The sequence below is a fragment of the Blennius ocellaris genome, assembly GCF_963422515.1.
Source record: "Blennius ocellaris genome assembly, chromosome: 13".
Lineage (NCBI taxonomy): Eukaryota > Metazoa > Chordata > Actinopteri > Blenniiformes > Blenniidae > Blennius > Blennius ocellaris.
In genome coordinates, this window is record NC_137662.1 from 15,503,513 (window position 1) to 15,522,256 (window position 18,744).

General features: G+C 39.1%; 1 protein-coding gene across 1 annotated transcript; it reads left to right on the top strand.

The window, feature by feature from the left end:
* Positions 1-1,207: 1,207 nt before the first annotated feature.
* Positions 1,208-14,102, top strand: abcc2 (ATP binding cassette subfamily C member 2). Its single transcript, XM_080508152.1, has 27 exons — positions 1,208-1,242; positions 1,355-1,604; positions 1,723-1,901; positions 2,764-2,941; positions 3,477-3,731; positions 4,626-4,691; positions 4,903-5,040; positions 5,130-5,276; positions 5,360-5,444; positions 5,566-5,632; positions 5,709-5,835; positions 6,058-6,234; positions 6,679-6,846; positions 6,999-7,182; positions 7,371-7,506; positions 7,627-7,726; positions 7,846-8,065; positions 8,891-9,045; positions 9,510-9,665; positions 9,759-9,958; positions 10,055-10,181; positions 10,306-10,407; positions 10,779-10,922; positions 11,584-11,742; positions 11,817-11,983; positions 12,485-12,679; positions 13,807-14,102. Exons 2-27 carry the CDS (start codon positions 1,356-1,358, stop codon positions 13,934-13,936), a joined length of 4,011 nt encoding a protein of 1,336 aa, XP_080364278.1. The 5' UTR covers positions 1,208-1,242; position 1,355; the 3' UTR covers positions 13,937-14,102.
* The last annotated feature ends 4,642 nt before the right edge of the window (positions 14,103-18,744 follow it).

The window sequence follows — 18,744 nt, forward strand, 5'->3', positions numbered from 1 at the left end:
AATTAAAGAAAAAAAAAGGATCTAAAAAAAGAATAAAGCAATAGGATTATGTACTAACATCTTACATGTGTACTTCACCCAGCCTGGGGTCATGGAGAGCTGAACTCTATCTGAGCTGATAATTAGTCAAAGACAGAGTACACCCACACATACATTCACACCTGCAGCCACTTTAGAGTCACCAGATGGCCTCACAAGCATGTCTTTGGATTGTGGGAGAAAATTCCACATAAAAACACCTCGAAACAGACCAGGACTAAACAGTACTTCATTGTGCGGCCCTTATGAGCAGCTTCTTTAAAGTTTGACCAAGTCACCTTCAATGGCCACAGCTTGAGGTTTTATCATGGAGACGTCTCATGTCAGCTCTGCTGTGAGACTCGACCACTCGGAGTATTAAAACTGCTGACAAACTTCATGTTACATCACTCTCTATATTCACATTTGTCTGTCCCCCAGCTTCTGGTGTCTCTCTTGTTCCTGACGGCCATAGCATACTTGGCAATCACGGTAGCAGAGAACCACGGTCCGAACAGAGACTCAACGCAAACAGAGAAAAGTGCTGCTGTATACTATGCGAACCCTGTGCTGTTTGCTGTCACATGGGTAAGTATGGATAATTGTCTATGCATACTCTTTGTTTTAGTGCTCAATAAGACATATTGTGACATGCATCTGTTTTCTTTTTTCTTTGTTAGATCCTTCTTCTTTTGTGTCAGGAAGGAGTGAGGCGGAGGGAAGGAGCTGTAGACTCGGCTGCTCTCTTTCTCTTCTGGTTGCTCCTTGTTCTTTGTGATATTTTTCCTTTTCAGACCCTCCTAAGAGAGGCACTCAGGCAGGTATGATAAAAGACATCAAATATCTTTAAATATGGTGTAACACTCTGTATTTCTCACCCTTCAACAAATTGCTCATAATGACCTTTTACACCAGGGAAAGGTCACGGATGTTCCTCGTTTCTGCCTTTTCTACATCTCTTTTGGACTGGAATTGTTTGCCCTTATCCTCTCTGCTGTTGCTGATGTTTCACCAGAGGATAGCAAGCACATAAAAAAGGTACCTTCACATCCATGTAGATTTATTTTGTCTTTTTGATACAGTGAAATCCATATTCACTGCTATCTATTGCACCTTCACCACAAACCAGCTGTAAATTCAAAATATGTTTGTTTTTTCCCCCCTACAGAATCCTGAAAGAGTTGCTGCTTTTTTAAGCAGAATAACCTTCAATTGGATAACCGGGTAAACTAGCGACATGACAGTCAAAAAGGAATATTGTCACAAATTCTCCTAACCCAAATTCAACTGGTTTACACAAGTTCTATTTTTTTTTTTTATGATTTTTTTTTTTCAGCATGGCGATAAAAGGCTATAAAAAGGCCCTGGTTCAGGAGGACATGTTCGATCTGAGTGAGGCCGACACCACTACATACATCAGCCAGCGTTTCCAGTCCAACATGAAATCTGAGTTGGGTGCAGCTCAGGTCCGATACCAAAACAAGCTGAAAAAGTGTTCAAACAGAGACAAAGCAGAGCAGGAAGGTTTTCAAAAAGGCCTTTCTAATGGCCTGGGGAAAGGTGTGAGTCAGGATGTCTTGATGATGGTAAGAGCTGCATTTCAATATAAATCGACAGTGCATGCTCTTTTTCTTCAGGTGTTTTTTGTTGTTGTTGTTTTGTTTTTTTGTACATTGTGTGCCTCATCACAAAAACTTCTTTTAGGAGGAAAAAGGAAAGAAACAAGATGAAAAGAAGAAGAAAAAGAAAGAGGAGGAAGAAGACTATCCTAACTCATGGTTGGTTTCAACCATCTACAAGACCTTTAAATGGATTCTGATTGAATCTGCTTTCTTCAAACTTCTGCAGGACCTACTTGCTTTTGTCAGTCCTCAACTCCTCAAGTAAGTCAGAAAAACTGCAGATAAATGCACAAGTATGTTTATGTATCAGTTGTGCTTAAAAAATGTCTCTATCTCGCTCTCGCTCTCGCTCTTGCTCTTGCTCTTGCTCTTGCTCTCTCTCTCTTTGTATATATATATATATATTAGAAATAACATTAGATGTTTTCATGTAAATTAGCATTTTTCTGATCACAAGATATGGGTTTTGTTTCATTTTGTTTTGTTTTTTGTTATTTTAACAAACCCATTATCAGTCACAAGATTTTTCCTATATTTGCTCTGAGACATGGTTGTGTCATGCTAGCAATCATTAATGTGGACCAAGGCTAACTTGTGTGCTCTTCAAAGGTCCGGTCATGACAGCAGGACGAGAAGACATTTTTCATTTTTTTGAGAGTTTTGCTCTTGTGTATGTTGACAATAACAATGATTTTCCTACTTCAAAGTAACATTTTAGTTTGTTGGATTATGTTTGACATGCAGCAATGTTCATCAAAATATGTTAAGAAAATGTGTACATTTCTTATTTGAAGCTGCCAACAGGTTACCACTGTGGATACCTGAGCAAGGACGTTGACCCTCTCTGCTCCCAGCCCACTCCTCACAGTGTGTGTAGTTAAGGTTAATTATAAATAGGCTGGATTAGAACCTGAGGAATAATTTCCAAAAGGAGATCCATTATAGTATAGCTTGTTTCATAGAAGTCCAAAGTCTTTAGCTTGTTCTTTCATGTCCAATGTCTTTATCTTGTCCTTAATAAAACAAACAAACAAGCATTTGACGCAGTCAAGATTGCATCACTGTAATCAAATGCTGGAAGTGTGATGGCATATCATAAAATGTTATTTATTTATCTTTTCAGATTGTTGATCTCCTTTACTCAGGACAAATCCAGGCATGTCTGGGAAGGCTACATGTATGCAGTGTTGCTGCTGGTGGTGGCAGTTCTGCAGTCTCTGTTCCTGCAGCAGTACTTTCAGCGTTGCTTTGTGCTGGGAATGAAAGTTCGCACTGCCCTCATGGATGCCATTTACAAAAAGGTATTGACCACAAAGACACACCATTGCCAAAACTGAAAGAAGGTTTTAAGGTGTGTTTACACATCGGAACGATGGATTATAAATATAATTTTCCCATCATCCCTGTCACATTCTGGATGAGGCTCAATCTGGAACGTGTGAACTGTTCAGCAGCTGATGGTAGAATGACTACGGTGTGTGTGGAGCCTTATATATATACCCATTTGTGTACCCAGATATAATTCAGGTCAAAATCGTGATTCACTGTCAGGAATTGAGATTTGTGCCATTCATGACATTCATGACAGCATCGTATAATGGGAATTAATTTCATGTGCTCAGGAGCAGCATCAACTGCACTTTTGGTATTTGCAGACTGCATCGGACAATTTGCTCTCACTAATGATTTTACTTCCGTGTTTATCGATTGCTATAGCATTGATTGCCTCCGGCTGCAATTTCCATCGAAGATCATAAAGATTAATAAAGATGTTTATTTATTGTAATTTTATTTAAAGATTTTCTCGCTCATTTCTTTTCTTTCCTTTTCTTTAAGGCATTGTTGGTGTCCAATGACACTCGTAAAGAGTCAACAGTTGGGGAAACCGTGAACCTGATGTCGGCAGATGCCCAGCGCTTCAATGACGTAACCAACTTCATCCACCTGCTGTGGTCCTGTCCTCTGCAGATCGTCATATCCATTGCTTTCCTGTGGATTGAGTTAGGACCATCTGTCCTCGCAGGGCTGGCTGTCATGGTGCTATTGGTGCCAATAAATGGTCTTCTAGCTGCCAAGGCCAGAATATTCCAGGTCAGCTAAATTTTAATTGTGTAGAGAAAGCATGCAGTCTTTGATGTAAACAACAGTATCTTTGCATGTGAAAATAGCACGAGTCTCCTGGGCAGGTTGTGTAATAATGGAGGTGTCCACAATGAAATGACGCTATGGTATGTTATTGCAGAAAGAGTTGTCTCCGCAAAGAGAGCTCACTAACAAATGATTCATGGGGAATTGAATGAAATGAAAGCACAACATTTGGTAGAACAGCAATTACAAGCATGAGTGGTGACAGCAGACTTGAGAAGACTGCCAACCAATCAGAAATGAACTGAAGCTGACGTGATCAGATGAGAACTGGACTGTTGCTCAGTATTCTGAGCTGTTTTATCAGAACTGCATTGGTCCCAGAGTGTGGAGAAAGAGTGAAGGAGCTACACATCCAAGTCGCATTAAGTCCAGTGTGAAGTGACAATTTTAGCTCCAAAGTCAACTGGGGCTGTTATTCCACCATGTTTTATCAAGTTCAAAGTCTTCATAACAACTACCAGGAGATTACAGTAACTCTGTAAACAGATAAGCTTTGCCAAAGCTTTGCCCAAGTGCTGTTTTGCTTTCACTTGATAAAAAGTGCGTGCAGCATTAATGATACAAACAAAGCGGAGATGCTTTAAAGTAGCGTCATTGTCAGAATTTGCCATTGTTTGAGAAGTCAACATTGAATAGGAGGAGATGTTCTGCTTTTAACATCCTTTTTAATGTGGCAAAATAGTGTCAAATTAGCATTCAATAACCATATAAAAGAATTTTATTTGAACACTTCACTTGGATGTGTTTTACCTAGTATTAACTTTTCTGCAATTGTGTGTTTGTGGTTAGCATTGAGTCACATTTTAGTGCATAATTATACTTTTCTTTCCCTTTCAGATAGAAAACATGAAGTTTAAAGATGAGAGATTAAAAATCATGAATGAAGTACTCAATGGGATCAAGGTGAGTGCTCGTATTTATGAATAGCATTTATAGAGACCTATCTTGTGTGAAACGTGCATTGGTACATCTTTATCAGCCCAATCACCACCAAGGATTTATTGGCTTGTAACCATTGCCTTAGATCATAATAATCCTCTGTCTCGTCATTTTGAAGCCCATCACGATACAGTTTATCATCATGTTCTTGCCTCTGTCACCAATTCTTCACCAGATTCTCAAGCTATATGCCTGGGAGCCATCTTTCCAGACACAGGTGGAAGACATCAGGGATAAAGAACTGAAAGTCATGAAGAAATTTGCCTACCTGTCATCTGTCTCCACCTTCTTCTTCACCTGTGCGCCAGCATTTGTGAGTCATACAGGTGGGGGATGAGGGGAGCACTTTATCAGAGGTGATCTTTCCAATCTATTTTAGACACATTCTTTTTTTTTTTGCAGGTTTCTGTGGCCTCATTTGCGGTGTTCGTCAGCATCAGTACAGACAACGTGTTAACTCCAGAGAAAGCTTTCACCTCGATTTCCCTCTTCAACATTCTCAGATTCCCCTTGTCCATGCTGCCTTTGCTTATTGCAGCTATTGTGCAAGTAAGAGGAGAATGAAAAACTTGGCATTCACAAATTTTAAATCTGTGAAAATTGATGTCTTAACCTGCTTTTTGAAACCTCAGACAGCAGTGTCCAAGAAGCGCCTGGAGAAGTTTCTGTCAGGGGACGACCTTAAAGCTGACATTGTGACCAATGACCCCAGTTTCAGTATGTTAACCTTTACTATTCATACCTGCTCCTCCCCTGAGCCATGGCATTTACTTAGCATTTTTAGATAATAGCTTGGCTCTCTATTTACTCACCTTTTTCTATTCCTTCTATCTTTCAGGCACTGCTATTACAATACGTGATGGTTCCTTTGCTTGGGAAAGAGATGCTGAGCCACTGCTAAAAAAGTATGCCTGGACACATACTCATATTATATATTTTACTTTCCAATACTAAAATTAGGATTCTCTGTGTGTTTTCCAGTGTGTCCTTGGAAATTAAACCCGGTCAGTTAGTGGCAGTGGTGGGAGCTGTCGGCTCAGGGAAGTCCTCTCTCATTTCAGCCCTTTTGGGAGAAATGCACAGCAATAAAGGCTTTATCAACATTCAGGTGACGCCTTATTCTTGTCTCCATGTCACACAGTGGCAGTACGGTTGTAAATTTAATGCACACTAATGTTCATCACTCAGAACAATATTATGATTCTATTGTGGACATAATATTTCAGTTACATTTATTAATGCTATTATTGTGATGACTATGTATCAAGATTGATGTATTTCACTCACTTGTCAAACTGATTTCACTGACTTATTTTGTACTTCTATGCAGGGTTCTCTTGCATATGTGCCACAACAGGCCTGGATCCAAAATGCCACTCTGAAGGACAATATTTTGTTTGGCTATCCCAATGAAGAAACAAGGTTCAATGAAGTAATACATGCTTGTGCCCTTGAACCAGACTTGGAGTTGCTGCCTGGAGGTATCCTCACTGAAATTGGAGAAAAGGTGAGCTGTCGAGTGTTTCACGTTGAAAGGACTTGAATGTGATATTTAGGTTTCTCAAAGCAATTGCTCTTTCCATTGTGTTGAGATCCCTGCTGCAAATGAGAATTTCCAGACCGATAAATGGATTGTTCAAGTGTTCAGTTCAAGTGATTTCTAACCTAATTAGGTATGATTTTAAAAAAAATTAAAACTTTTATTGAAATTTTCTGCTGCACCATCTATTAAATGTAATGTTCCTTAATTCAAACTAGGCTGGGCTGTACTACTGTTGAATATGCTTGAGCTTCCCTGAATAAAACATAAAATGTGTGTGTGTGTGTGTGTGTGTGTGTGTGTGTGTGTGTGTGTGTGTGTGTGTGTGTGTGTGTGTGTGTGTGTGTGTGTGTGTGTGTGTGTGTGTGTGTGTGTGTGTGTGTGTGTGTGTGTGTGTTTGTTTGTTTTCAGGGTATCAACCTCTCAGGGGGACAAAAGCAGCGTGTGAGCTTGGCCAGGGCCGCTTACAGTCAGGCTGATGTATATCTATTAGACGATCCGCTGTCTGCTGTGGATTCTCATGTAGGAAAGCACCTTTTCGATAAAGTTATTGGTCCCAAAGGAATACTCCAGAACAAGGTTTGTGTTTTATGCGTTGATACAGTCAAGGAATATTTGGAAAAGACTCCGTATGGTTATCTATTTAATAAACATAAAGTATTTAATAAACATGTTACATATATAATGCAATGTCTTTGTTTTTCTCTTCAATGTGTCTTTGTGCTTTACAGACTCGTATCTTGGTGACTCACGGAGTCAGCTTTTTGCCTTATGCTGATGAAATAGTCGTCTTGGTGGATGGTGTAATTTCGGAGGTCGGGTCCTACAACAGCCTTCGTGCCAGCAGAGGGGCTTTCTCAGAGTTTCTTGACACATATGTCAAAGAGCAAAGGAACCGAACTCAGTCAGAGTCAGGTAATTACAACCTTTTTACTGCTTAATGGAGTCTAACGCTACATGGAGTCCGCAATGCATTTTGATACACTTGCCCTTTTTCATATTTTACCTAAAGCTTAGGCTGATGTTTTTCATGATGACTTCAAATATACACATTAGTGCTTGTTCTGCAGATACATAAGAGACACTATGTGATATTTATTCAGGCCATAGCCAGGTTATAGAAGACTTAGAGCTCCTCCCTGACATTGAGGACACTCATCCTGACTCACCCTTGGAGGACACGGTTTCTTCTACTTTGAAGAGAGAAAACAGTATCCGCCGCAGCCAGCGTAACAGCAGGTATGAGTGTAATCTATAGGTGACCCATACAAAAGAAAAACTCTATTCTCTGGTTCTTTTTCTATTCAGAGCAAATTGAGTGTTTTGTCATTCTAATTTTGCTCTTTTTTTTTCTTCTAGCATCAGACGAAGAAAAAACAGTTCTATGAAAAAAACAGAAAACGATGAATTTAAGAAAGGCCAGAAACTAATAGAGAAAGAAACAATGGAAACAGGACAGGTATAATAGGATTCTGCTCTGACGCAACAATTGTTTCTTTATTTGCACAAATGGTACAAAGTTAGGGTGTAAAACAACATGTTGTGTCCTGAATGTATTTTCTTCTTCTTGATGTACAGGTGAAGTTTACAGTCTTCCTCCAGTACCTGCGAGCCATGGGGTGGGGATATACTGTCACGGTTTTCCTGGTTTACTTCATTCAGAATGTAGCTTTTATTGGCCAGAACGTGTGGCTAAGTGATTGGACTGATGATGCAATTGAGTACGCGAACAAGACATACCCTTCATCGATGAGGGATCTGAGAGTGGGAGTGTTCGGAGCTCTGGGAGTGGTTCAGGGTAAATACACAATCCTTTCTCACAAATGCTTTTAGGTTTAGAAGAAGGATGTCTCTCTTATGTTCTCTGAACTATCGGAATGCCTGTGATTTATAAACAATCTTGTGCAGAGCCACAGCTATGTACTCTAATGCTGTAAGTGAACTATTCACATGAATTTATTTTTATTTAGTTTCAGACTAATTCAATCCCAACTTTGCAGTGCATTACTAAGACAGAGGTCAGTGAGTCCATTTTGGAGCTACACCATTAATTTGCCAATAACTGCACATGAGACTGTACATTTCCTGCCACTTGAGATTCCCACAATACAATTCAGTCCATGCTGTGTATAGCAGATTAAAGCACAGGAGCTAAGTTAACCTTTAATGTAATTCAACTTTATTTTAGCTGATATGTCACCATACACTGTAATGATGCCTCCTGAAGTCTAAAACATATTTAATCTTATGGGATTCATGAGGATATGTAAACCATGGTAGAGCCAACATCTTAACACTGAATATCATGGTTTTCCTTGACAAGGAGTTTTGTGTCGAAAGTCATCTTTTCCAGACACAGAAAATAAGACACTAAAGTCCTTGTCCAAAGAGGTGCTTTAATTTTTTTGCAATGTTTTAGCACTTGTATTAAACTTTAGTGCTTTTATAAACTATCTTTTAAATATTTTCTTAACAATAGTGGCTGTAGCATTACCTAATACAGTGAAACATGTCTATCTGTGGATTTCTAGTACAAATAAAATTGTATTGTTTAGCATTTGGGAATGTAAAAATTCAGTGTTGTTATTTCTGTTTTCAATAACTGCATATGACTGTGTTGCAGGTTTATTTGTGTTCTTCGGCACGCTGCTCCTCGCCAATGCGAGTGTTGCTGCGTCCCGTATCCTGCATTCACGGCTGCTGAGAAACATAATGCGGGTTCCTATGGTTTTCTTTGACACTACACCGATTGGAAGAGTTGTCAATCGCTTCGCAAAGGTTGGGTTCATGTGTTTTCTTTACTCTGCGTGTGCGTGCATTCCTTCCATTCAAAAGTTGCAATCCCAGTTTCAGTTTTGACCTCAAATGTTACATTCAGTCCGTTTAATTTAATCTTTTGATTGTGTCATGGTTGTTATATTTCGAGTCAAAGTGCTTGTTCATTGTACTTGTTAAAGTAGCATTATTAAGATTCAATGGCTCCCGATGAACCAACTAGGATATAAAGATCACATACATAGTTAAAGCCCTTAAAGCATTCTGAACCTGATCTCTTCTGTTTGTGCAGTTTGCCATTTCTCTCAAAAGTCCAAATCAGCGTACGATAAAATGTTCATCATCCAAAAATGAAGAGTTTCCTTTTGTGTTAATGGATAACAGCTTGTCACTAGGCAATGTAGTCTAAGAGAAAGTATTGTCACAGGTTAGTTGAAGGACTAATTATGCCTACATTGGTCTTGCAGGACATTTTCACCATAGATGAGGCTGTTCCTAATTCCTTCAAGTCCTGGCTGCTCTGTCTGCTGGGTGTACTGGGGACACTGTTTGTCATCTGTCTGGCCACCCCTTTCTTTACCATCATCCTCATTCCTCTGGCTATAATCTACTACTTTGTACAGGTAGGTTGAACCAGATAGCAGAAGGAAAAAAAAATCTTGGTGAATTTTCAAACCCTTATGATAATTCTTTTTGTTTGTATTTTCCACATATAGCGTTTTTATGTAGCTACTTCAAGACAGCTGCGTCGCCTGGACTCTGTTTCTCGCTCACCTATATACTCCCATTTTGGAGAGACAGTATCGGGCCTGTCAGTGATAAGAGCCTACAATCATCAAGAACGGTTTCTTAAACATAATGAAATCACTATTGATGAAAATCTCAAGACTGTCTATCCATGGATCGTGTCAAACAGGTTTGCTATTAAACTTACAGCACATGTATCTCTACAGCATGTTATACTTCCGATGTTTTTCTGTATGGTGATATTTGCACATATCTATTTATTCAGATGGTTGGCTATCCGTCTGGAGTTCCTTGGAAACCTGGTGGTGTTTTTTGCCAGTTTGTTTGCCGTCCTTTCCAGAGATTCTATTAATAGCAGCCTGGTTGGCCTGTCTATATCCTATGCACTTAATGTGAGTTCCCTGTACAGGCACACTGTCATTACACATAGTGATACTGCTTATTTTTTTTCGAGTGGTAATGGTATTGCATAGGGTTGTTAACAACAAATCTCCTGTGGGGGTTTTGTTGATGCAGGTAACACAGACCCTAAACTGGCTGGTGAGGATGACCTCGGAGTTGGAGACTAATATTGTGGCTGTGGAGAGAGTGAGTGAATACACCAAAATTGATAATGAGGTACGTTGAAACAAGGGTTCTTCACATTACAAAAGAATTCTGTATGTCTGTTTGAATTTGATATGCTCCTGTTGAATTGTGATTGATACACCCTTGAGATTATAAATCGGAAAACTATTTTTCCTGTGTTTTTCTTTGAAAGTACTCAGTGAATATACTGCATATGATGACTTTTTAACAGTTTTAATGAAGCTTCATATGGTAACATCATGAATTTGTGAAATGTAGGCATTGTTTGGCCTATCATGCATTCAATTTAATGTTCTCAATATATCTGGGCACTTGGTTATAAAATATACAGAGGTTTTTAGAGTAATCTTGAAAGCTTATGCACTGTCACACATCAATCCTGTGGTTCTTTGTTTTTACAGGCTGAGTGGGTGACAAACACTCGGCCACATGAGAATTGGCCGGAGGCTGGAAGGGTGCAATTTCAAAACTACAAGGTCCGGTACAGACCTGGATTAGACCTGGTGCTGCATGGAATCACTTGTGACATCAGCAGTGCTGAAAAGGTGTGTGTGTGTGTGTGTGTGTGTGTGTGTGTGTGTGTGTGTGTGTGTGTGTGTGTGTGTGTGTGTGTGTGTGTGTGTGTGTGTGTGTGTGTGTGTGTGTGTGTGTGTGTGTCAGAGATGACATATTGAGTAATATTTCCCAAAGTATTATATTGATGAGAATTGTTGCACTTGAAAAATAAGCTTTGGTTACATTCAAACCAGTTGTGTCAAAGGAAAAAAACATTCTCTAACTAAATTAATGAACAGTTGATGGTAAACACAGAGCTCCTAAAAGAAACAATATACATATGTGTTCCTCTTTTGTCATATTTCACCTGTTGTCATTGATCTTTTCTGATATTTGACCGACTGTAATTTGGCCTCAGTTGCAGCTCAGTAAATATCAACATCAAAGCAGAGCTGAAAGTAACCTTCACGAACTCTGGACTTTGAAAAGAAATACTGCAGGTTGTTTGTTAAACTTGTGCTGATATAGTGGTGTTTTCAGACTTCACAAACTCATTAGCTGTTTACTGTTTCACTTTATGTGTTTGAAAGTACAAACTCACTAGGATCAAATGTTGAGTAAATTAATCAAGTTTGCGTGATATCTTGACAGAATGTGTTTGCCTCTATATTTACTCCATGTTTATTTAATTTTTTTCTAACTTGCATTCAGATTGGTATCGTGGGCCGTACAGGAGCTGGAAAGTCCAGTCTGACAAACTGCTTGTTTAGAATTATTGAAGCTGCTGAAGGTCGGATCCTCATTGATGGTATAGATATTGCTACACTGGGGCTACACGACCTGAGATCAAACCTCACGATCATACCACAGGTAGGCCAAACAATTTTAGATGGACAAACTAAGCTTTAAAAGCTACACCGACTTATACACATCTGTTGACTCAGGATCCAGTTTTGTTCTGTGGGACTCTGAGGATGAACCTGGACCCATTTGACAAATTCAGTGATGAAGATATTTGGAGAGTGCTGGAGCTCTCTCATTTGAAGGAATTTACAGCGGGGCTGAAAGAAGGACTACAACATGAAGTTTCTGAAGGGGGAGAGAACCTCAGGTGGGTCTAACAATAACAAAGAAAGACTCAAAACAAACTACTGACAAACTAATGCATAGGTTTTATATAGCACTTTTCTGGACACTCAAAGACGCTTTACATTGCATTATTCATTCACTCCATACTCTATGGTGGTAAACTAGGTATGGAGCCACAGCTGCTCGGACGTAGACTAATGGAAGCGAGGCTGTCAATCTGCGCCATCGGTCCCTCCGACTACCACTCACTACTCATTCTCACACTACATTTCCCCAGGCAATTTGGGGTTTCGTGTCTTACCCAAGGACACTTCGGCATGTAGATACAGGAATGAAACCTGCAACCTTCCGATTGGGAGACGACCGCTCATATCGTCTCTTGTATTCTGCTATCATAAACCAAATGAAACCTTATTATTGATCTGTTTGGATGTTTGGATGTGCTCAAAAATGTCTCCTTTATTGCGTAAATTACTTTTAAGACCATGCGGTTTGTCAATAATGTGAATCGACCTGTTTCTAGTGTTGGACAGAGGCAGCTGCTGTGTCTTGCTCGAGCACTGCTGAGAAAGTCTCGCATCCTCATTCTGGATGAGGCCACGGCAGCCGTTGACCTGGAGACAGATGATTTGATTCAGAATACCATTCGTAAAGAGTTTTCACACTGCACCGTTCTGACCATTGCCCACCGTCTGCAGAGTGTCATGGACAGCTCCAGGTATGTTCACAATCCTTAAAGAGATTTGATAAGGAGCAGATTCCCGTTTAGTGCCACTTTCTTCCTAATTTCTGTGTTAAAAATGTCACACAAAGCATAATATTTATACTTTTCACTTGTTAATATCTGTCATAGTTTTGAAAACATGGTGCCAGCATACATAAGATACCAAATGTTATGAAGTGAATTAACAAAAAGAAACTAATAACCTCAACAATAAATTGTATTCCTTTGCTGCTGTATAGGTCAAACATTTATGACCAAAAAATGGACAAGATATAAAACACCTTAAAATTAAACAATGGAAAAACCCGAATAACTGTAAACACATTGTAACCACATTCTGCATACTTGTCATTAAGCAAGACAATACATAGTCACAATCCTTTGATATTAAAAGCATTTGACAGATAAACAACACAGCAGATAGTAATTTGTGAGTTATCAAGGAACCGTCTATCTTTTTTACTTATCATAGCTCTATGAATTTATTTTTGTTCAGGCTATTTAGGTGTTTTTATATACATTGTTTTGAGATCCTTTTCATGTATTTGTCTCAAACAATGGGGTAGTGTGAGACAGTATGTGTCTGTGAGGTGATCCAACAAAGGCTTTGTGGCTGCAGCTGTGTGATTCGACAAATCCCACACATGAAAAGAAAATGTGAACCTTAAAATGAGAGTAGCTTTTTATTTATTCAAAAGCAGCTCAAGAAAATAGGAGATGGATTCAGGAGCACAATGTATGACTTTATTCATCATATTTGTTTGATTTGCTAAAGAGGAATATCACACCTTTAAGGCATAATGAAAACTGTATATCACTGCATAGTGAGAATGCTATAGGTTAAATTCTAGGCTGGGCCTTTCTGTGCTGCGTTTGCATGCTCTTCCTGTGTGTGCATGGTTTTGTGTTCCTTCCCACTATCCAAAACATGTCTTTAAAAGCTTCTTGGTGACTCTAAATTGCCCCTCGAAAATTCACAAACGTTAACTTTAATTTAGTCCTCATATGCGTTATACCACAAACCATGTCATCGTGTCTCTATCAAATGGTAGATTGTTTATCCGCGTATAAGTTTTCACTGACAGCCAGTTTATATTTTGGTCTGTTTTCCTCCCTCACAGGTTAATGGTGCTTGACGCAGGTAAAATTGTGGAGTTTGATTCCCCGCAGAACCTGCTTTCACAAAAAGGGCATTTCTATGCCATGGCGAAGGATGCTGGGATAGAACGAAACCAATATACATCGCTCTAAATTGAATGTATAGATCTATGTGAGATCTATGTATTATGCACAGATGATTGTTTACATGTTGGTTCTTTTTGTGTTTATTTTATTTATGGGAAACAATAACAAGGAATCATATAATGAATGTACATGATGTCTTATCTGAATGGTTTTATTAGTGTAACATATTTTTTTCTGGGTATAAGATCACTTTTTTTAAAACATGTTTTAAACAAACAAAAATGAGATGTACTGTACATATATTATATTCAATAAACAATTGTGCCTTAGCTAAACATCTATAACTCAATCATTCGTGTCGGTGTGTCTCTGTGTAAAATGATCTTTCTCGAATCATTCAAATGAATTTTACTGATACAGTGAGACAAATACTGGTAATCAATTAGTTGGTGAATTTTCGGTTAACTATACAATCCAAATCGCATATGTCAAAATATATAGTTTTACATATGCACACATTTGTTCAGTCTGTATGACAAGAAATAGAAGGTGTGAGTCATTACATACACAAGTGAAGGTCAACATATACGTACATCTGCAAAATTATACTTGTACAAATCATGATGATAGAAGATCTGGACATAATAAATTGTTTTATGTTTTATTTGCTGTTTATTCTCCAATGTTCATACCAAGCCCTCTATCTTTGCACCACTGCTATGCAAGTAGTACTGTAGTTTTCTGAAGATTGAATATTAAGTATCAAGCCTGTGGAATTGTTTGAATGTAAATCTTCTCATCTCAAATATAGACAGTCGACACATCAATGACTGAATCCAGTGCTTTGACGTCTATTAGTTTATTGATGGAGGTATTTTAATGATTAAAATCACCGACTTTAGTTTGGTTTACTACAAATGGCTGTGGCCTACCTACAGTACTTGTCTGCAGGACAAAAAATAACAAAAAACAAACAAACAACTGATATCTGACTTTATCAGTTCCCCAGGCCCCACAATCACACACAGTCTATTAACGTATTGTTTAGTTATGTGTGGAGGGCTTGAGAATTTGACAGAATTCCAAATTTGTCCTCCATAGTTTTAAGAGTGGTAAAATCTCTCTTTATGTGCTGAAAATGCCTTAGCCACCACCTTGTTGATGAGGAGTGCCATCAGGTTTTGCCAGACACGTTTCTCATCAGGAGACTCATGAGAAACCTTTTTTTTTTTTTTTTCTCTCAATGCAACGCAACAGTTTCAGTCTAAATATTTTAATTCAGACCACATTTTGGGCCTTCACATTTCTTTGGCTGATGTTTTTGTGGGAAAATTGTTGGGATAATTTTTGGGGACTGCATTTCAGGCAACCTACTTGCCCTTGTCACCTTTAGGGAGGACTGCCACTACTCATCCATATACTGCATATAAGGAACACTTTATATCCATGCACTTGGATTTCATCTGCACAAGGGCTGTGATTGGTCAACTCGACGACATTCTTTTCAGTACTCTGCTTTTCTGGTTTTGTCCCGTATCCACAAGAAACGCTTCAGAAACTCGAACCTACCAACCACAGTAGATAACTGACACAGAACTTCAGAATAGACATTGGACTATCTGCATTGTGTCAGCAAAGAAGTAACGCTCAGCCTTTAGAGTCTCCGTCAGTGTGCTAATGAAAACAAGTCAACTTTAATCAGATAATTTCCCAACAAAAATATTTCAACTCCTGAAAATAATGATTGTTGTGCCCTGCAATCAATAATAGGCATGATAGTGGATGTCAGTGCCACGTTTACAAATTAAAAATTAAAAAAGAGTTGCAGAATATCACATGATTCTTGAAAGACTATTCTTAAAAAGGTTTTAGTCACAAGAAATTCTGGCTGTTGGTTCAAATGCAAATGAGACACCTGTGTTTAAAGCTGTGAAAAGCCTACGGTTATCCGACATTGGATGCAGAAGATGATTGCTAAGAGATGCCATCTCTCAGGAAAGACAAGTGTCAATCTTTCTGAAGTGCAGCTGAAAATGTCAATGTTGAATGAATGAAACCTCAAATGAGCATTTCAGCCATGACACAGAAATGGGAGTTGTAGTGCACAAACCTTGATTACATGGATAAATGCACCCTGGAATAAAAACAGCCTAGCTTATTTTCCAGAAATGTGGAATCAAATATGGTCACATGCCATTGTTGATTATATTCAACACTACTTTAATCCAAACTGAATGGATCCATGAAAGCAGGTCTGCTATGCTTTAGAAAGCATTTTCCGAGAAGGACTTCAGTTATTTGAGAGAACTGTGGATGAAAATCAATACACAGTTCTGAGTGATCACCGTTTTCCTTTACAAGAGTTATTTCTGACCTGATAATAGTGGTCCAACATGTTATTATATCTTTTGAGCTATAGTGTGTATATATTGCCCTAACCGGCCATTTTGACCTAACTGGCCCATGTACTGATTTGACAATCAGTACTGTCCATCATTTTCTTTGGAGCAATAAACTGCAAAATCGTGGTTCCAAAAAACTGAACAATCTATTAAGTGGTGCTATAAAGTGGTTCTGGTGCTGTAAAGTCTTTGTCACACCCTTTGTGTTGGATTTTGTGTTGTTTGTCACTCGCATATATGTTGGTAGAAGACTAACAGTTTTGCAAATTATCCATGTGCTATAAGGGCCAAGATTTAGGTTTTCTTAAGGATACATAGGGTGGGAACATGGGAAAATCTGACTTGTGTCAAGTTCTAAGCATTTAGTCTACTTGATGGAGGAACCACAAGGTGAAGATTTTGCTTGATTAAGGTTAACTAGTGACTGAATTGCCAGTGGGTATGAGTTTGTGTCAATTCATGTTGTTGGGATCTCACAAGACCTCAGAAAAAGTAATTAATTTCTAAGATAATCTAAGAAAGCTAATCTTCATTTGTCATGATATAAGTTTTATGACATGTGAAGTCTGACTCCTAGGACTGTGACTGAGCATTCCACTGCATGGTTTCCTGCAGGGACGTCTTTTTCACACCTTTAAAAAAGGTGTGAAAAAAAGGGTTGTTTGATTTTTGTCTCCACTTGGTGCGCCATCACCATAATGTTTCACTGGGCTGCTGTTTCCGTACATTCCCCCGCATGCACTCAGTCAGTCACCGATTGGTGGAGGTTTCCAGGTTTCTACACCTTGGAATGCCCCACCTTACCAAAAGCATTCAGAGAGATTCCCTCTTGAAGCTTTTCTGCTGCTCTTCGACGGAGGAAGTGCAACGGAGGCCTCAACTCTTCTTCTGACCTGACCACGAGGGTCAGAACTTCCCTCCGATCCAGAGACCAACACCCAGTGTCTGATCTCCCATCAACCAGGGAAGACCAACCAGTTTCCCCATGGCGAGACCTGGGAAACGACACCTCACAGAACCTCTTTGTGCCTTTCCCTCGATAACCAGGAAAAGCACCACACACCCGAGTGGCCAGCTCCTCCGGTCTGGACAAGGAAACAACCAGGACTCTGCAGAGATTGCTCCTGAATCATCAACTTCGTCTTCTTCTCTCCAGCCTGAACAACAACCAGACTCCTTCTTCAAAGACATCAAGGAAGTGGTAACAAACAACTGGGCAAATACCTGAGATTAGTTAAACCTGATGCTATGCATAGAACTGTTTAACTGTTTTGAAGATGTGTTGATTCTAATACAGTAATTAAGTTCTATTGATAATGATATTAGAAGTTATTAACCTGTCCACCAATGTTAGCTCTGCCACAGACACACAGGATCTGCATGCCAATCTTTGCTTTACTAACTTGTTAACTCGCAATCCTACACATATCACATCAAAGACAACATCACACATGACACTGAACACTATTTGACGACTCCTGACGGTTTACAAAGCAAATCACATTCACATAAAATCATTCTAGAACTGGGTCTTTAAAAGAAACACACAGGAAACAGATGCTAAAAACAAGTTTCTCTATTGTTCTCCCACCACATGGTGTAGACTGAGGACAGCCTTCCTGCTCTCTGATAACCACCAGGCTGAATGTAGTTTATTGTGATCCACCATCTTGTTTTGTAGATCCATCTCTCTCACACACACACACACACACACACACACACACATACACACACACACACACACACACACACACACACACACACACACACACACACACACACACACACACACGCACACACGCACACACACACACACACATTTTATTTGTCTTCATTGTAAATAGATATAAGTTTTGGAATCATAGTTGCTGTCTTTTTAATGTTCACAAAGGTGAATGACATGTCAACCTCTTCTATGTCAAAAACTCCAAAATCCTTCAAGCTTTGCTGTTAATTCTGGTGATTGTAATGTAGTGTTTTGAGAAATGATGAACATTTCCTGTTAAACAGGTGGTGCTCCTGAGGAATCTGATACAGATCAGATTAAAATGTCAATAACTATCTTTGGTAATAGCAGCTCATCCTACTGTCTCATATATGTGAGTGTGAGGTTGAAACAGAACGAGATGGAGAAGGGAGGGATTCTAGTGAGCAGGTCTCCAAGGGAGTGAGCATTAGGAGAGTCACCAGTGGTGGCAGGGAGACAATCAAGGAGCAGTCTTTTGCCAGTGAAGAAAGCTTCTGGTTTGTATTCTTTCCCTTTTTCCCTCAAGGAGGTGAGTCTAAATTTCTCTTCTACTTTCAATTATTTCATTATGTTTTATTGGGACTCAAACACTGGAGTTTTCTTAATGTAGAATTTCAAAGCTGATAATGCAACAGGTTGCACTGCATGTGAGTGTGTGTGCATGCATTTCTGTTGTACAAGTTTCACCACTGCAGTGTGTCTGAGCAGGTTGCTTAACTGCTTGT

Bases quoted from the DNA above. Each gene is read 5' to 3' on its own strand.
- abcc2 (XM_080508152.1), top strand. From the start codon at position 1,356: ATGGCGATAAAAGGCTATAAAAAGGCCCTGGTTCAGGAGGACATGTTC. The intron at 3,732-4,625 runs GTCAGCTAAATT...TTTCCCTTTCAG, and splicing joins CCAAGGCCAGAATATTCCAG to ATAGAAAACATGAAGTTTAA. The intron at 4,692-4,902 runs GTGAGTGCTCGT...ATTCTTCACCAG, and splicing joins AAGTACTCAATGGGATCAAG to ATTCTCAAGCTATATGCCTG.